This window comes from Vulpes vulpes, chromosome 16, assembly GCF_048418805.1.
Source record: "Vulpes vulpes isolate BD-2025 chromosome 16, VulVul3, whole genome shotgun sequence".
NCBI classification, from domain to species: Eukaryota; Metazoa; Chordata; class Mammalia; order Carnivora; family Canidae; genus Vulpes; species Vulpes vulpes.
In genome coordinates this window covers 46378855-46382493 of record NC_132795.1, presented here as the reverse complement: position 1 = coordinate 46382493, position 3639 = coordinate 46378855, and the positions used below count along the sequence as shown (strand labels likewise).

The following is a 3639-nucleotide window of genomic DNA, read 5'->3' as shown; positions in this document are numbered from 1 at the left end:
TTTGAAGCTAAGTGGGGAAACTCAGGGAGTCCACATCATGAGATTTGCTTCTAAGAGCTCAACGAGATTCAGAGGTGGAGTGTCAGAGAAAAATCACCTCATGCTTCTGTCAGGGGAGGGAAAAAAGGACCATTTTGAAATACATGAGAGTGCTGTATTCTTAAGAGATCCAGCCCTCACAGAAACCTAGCTGACCAGAGCCTAACCTGTTGGGACACTATCAGAGCTGAGCTGACCCTGGACAAGGAAATACCCAACTCCAGAATCTTCTAGCTTCCATGTGGGAGAAGGAAAATACCTGACTCCAGCCCACACTAACCTTCCTGTTCTGCTTAAGTGGAGAGAAAAAACTGAGAGACACTTATGAAGTTCACCTCTCAGAGGCCCAAGCTCACTAAGACACTGAGCGCTGACCTTAGGACTAGAGAATGCTTCACCTCCCCCCATGCCTGACTACCACATTTCCAAAGGTCTACTTGCTGTGGTTCTTTTTACCCAGGACATCACATGTGGGTGTCAAGAAAACTGTATGGGCATAACAAAGGGAAAAAAACACTCTCTTTGAAGAGGCAGAGAGCCAGACATGACAGAGGTGTGAAAATGATGAGACTGGACATTTGAAACAATTATGATTAATATGATAAGGGCTCTAGTGGAGAAAGTAGACAGAATGCAAAAACAGAAGGGAAAGATAAACAGAGGGTTGGAAATAAAAACAAAAAAAAAACAAAAAACAAAACAGAAGAAGTAAAGAATTCTTTAGACAAAACAGAAATTAAGTGTATGTGTTGTCAGTATCCCAGGTTTGAAGGAAATGTGAAAAGAAATGCTTTAAAGAGAAGCAAAATAGTACAGTTCACAAAGTCATATCTGCATAGAGTAAGAAAAAGCATTGCAGAAGGAATAGGGAAGAGAAAATAAACACATTTGTTTGTTCACTTAGGGCAACTGACAAACTCTAGGTGACTGTGGGCTGATGAGAAAAAAAATCTGGATGGTGAGCTGTTACTTCAAGGACATGAGTTAACACAGACAGACAAAGAACAAGCAAGAGATTACAAACTCCATCAGAGAAACCAAAAGAAGGCAAAATCTTGTAATTGGGAATATCCACATGGAAGTCTGAGAAGATATATTCCTGCAAAAGGTTTAAGAGGTCCCCAGAATTTTGTGGACTGAAGCTGGACTCAGAGGTGATAGTGTTCCTCTGCACAAATCCAGTTTTACAAGACTATGAGTCAAGGTTGTTTTTTCAAATGCATACATATCAACATAAAGATACAAAGAATGTGAAGAAGCAGAGGAAAATGGTCCAAAGAAACAAAATCTTCATTAGCAGACTCTAGAGAAATATAGATACATCTGCCAAATTACTCAAAATAACTGTCATACAGGGGCTCAAAAATTAGAAAAGTGACAGGTGTTTTAGTTTTATTGCATTTGTTTCAAATCTTTAACAGATATCAATATCTTTTCAAAAATTAGAGAGAAATAGAAATTCTATAAATAGTACTCATAAAGACTCCTAACTCGGGGAAACGAACTAGGGGTGGTGGAAGGGGAGGAGGGCGGGTGTTGGAGGGGAATGGGTGACGGGCACTGAGGTGGACACTTGACGGGATGAGCACTGGGTGTTTTTCTGTATGTTGGTAAATTGAACACCAATAAAAATTAATTTAAAAAAATAGTACTCAATATCATGATTGATATTTACCTCGTAATATGCACTAAATTTCGCAAAATATATTATGCTCTGTACTTAAAGTGTAATTCACAATGACTTAGGATTTCTAAGGACTGAATTTAATATACAATAGTATAGGGAGTATAGATTTTTTAAATTTTAAGAGATCACCAAAAACATCTGGAAAATTCACAAGGAATCACACATGAATTTTGAAACTATAAGGGACATTAAAGACTTTTATTAACAAAATTAACACTATTTTTTACATTGTGCTATACAGTATGCCTTATAGAAATACATTTCATTTCCATAAAACTTTGTAGGAGAAATAAAGCTTTCCATACTTTACAATATGTCAATAAACATGTATTGGAGAAACACGGATATGGAAGTAGAAGAAATGGGTGGGCACCTATTAAATAATTATAAAGTGGCATATAAGAGACTAGAAGAAGAAGCATACCAATTTAGATATTTAGGAATGTCAAGATTTTACCTAGTTACTCTTTAGAGTGTCTTTTTTTTTTCCAGAAGAAATGTTTCATTTACTTGAAGAAAATGCTACTTTATGGACCACATCTTTGAAAGCTTGTTTTACTTGCTGGTTTCTCAGAGTGTAAATGAAGGGGTTCAGCATGGGGGCAACAGAAGTATTGAGAATAGCTACTCCTTTGGTCAATGATGCCCTTTCTTTTGCAGAAGGATTAGCATACATAAATATACAGCTCCCATAAGAGATGGAAATGACAATCATATGAGAAGAACACGTGGAGAAAGCCTTTTTTCTCTGACTGGCAGATGGGATTCTCAAAATAGTTCTGATTATATACAAATAAGATAAAATCACCAAGGCCAAAGTGAATAGCAAGGCAACTAAAGCAAAGTAGAAACCAATTACCTCTAGGAGCCACGTATCTGAACAAGACAGTTGTAAAAGGGGAAAATAGTCACATGCAAAGTGGTCAATGACATTGGAAGCACAGTAATCCAGCTTGAGTAGAAGCATAAGGGGTGGGAAAATGGTCAGGAACCCACCGAGCCATGCACAGAGCACAAGTAGGGTGCAGACCTTCCTGTTCATGATGGTGGTGTAATGAAGGGGCTTGCAGATGGCAACATAGCGGTCATAAGACATGGCAGTGAGAATGTAAAATTCCGTCACCCCCATGAAAATAAAGAAAAACAGCTGGGCTGCACAGTTGTTATAGGAAATAGTCTTATCCCTGGTGATAATTGCCCCCAGAAATCTAGGAATACATACAGTTGTAAATAAGATTTCTAAGAAAGAGAAGTTTCGGAGGAAGAAATACATTGGCGTCTGTAGATGAGAGTCCACCAAGGTTAGGGTGATGATAGTCAGGTTTCCAGTGACACTGAGTAAGTATGTGAGGAATAAGAAGAGGAAAATCACAATCTGAAGGTCAGGATCATCAGAAAGGCCTAGCAGGACAAACTCGGTGATCACTGTGTGGTTCATTTCTTTCTCTCTCTCCTTTTCTTCTTTTAAAGATATTTAGGTGGCAAGAGTATTAAAGGGAGGAGATGGAATGTATAATTCATGATTATCAATATCACCACCATTGATACAATTGTAAAATATATTCTATAATCCATGCTCATCTTAATTTCTTTTGTCTGTCTTGTTTGCATTTGATTGTAATACATATTTGCATGTTCTGTCTTATTTATTGGTTGTCTTATCTGAAATATAGCAGTTGATGTTTAGAAATTTTCATGCAATTACTCACATCCTTAAAGATGGTAAAATCAGTACTTCTTGCTTTATCCAATTTATGTACTTCATTGTATTTTTGTAGAAAAATTATGAAAAATATGCACCTTTCTTTCTTTTCTGTCATGTATTTATTAAAAGATACCCCCACCTAAAAAACAGAAATGAATGATCTTAATTCCATCACGAGGTAAAAGTGAAACTTAGAAGACTAAAGTAA

General features: G+C 37.0%; 1 protein-coding gene across 1 annotated transcript; it reads right to left on the bottom strand.

The window, feature by feature from the left end:
• Window positions 1-2228: 2228 nt before the first annotated feature.
• Window positions 2229-3164, bottom strand: LOC112912550 (olfactory receptor 6C3). Its single transcript, XM_025989231.1, has one exon. The coding sequence runs from the start codon at window positions 3162-3164 to the stop codon at window positions 2229-2231; it is 936 nt and encodes a 311-aa protein (XP_025845016.1).
• Between the last annotated feature and the right edge of the window lie 475 nt (window positions 3165-3639).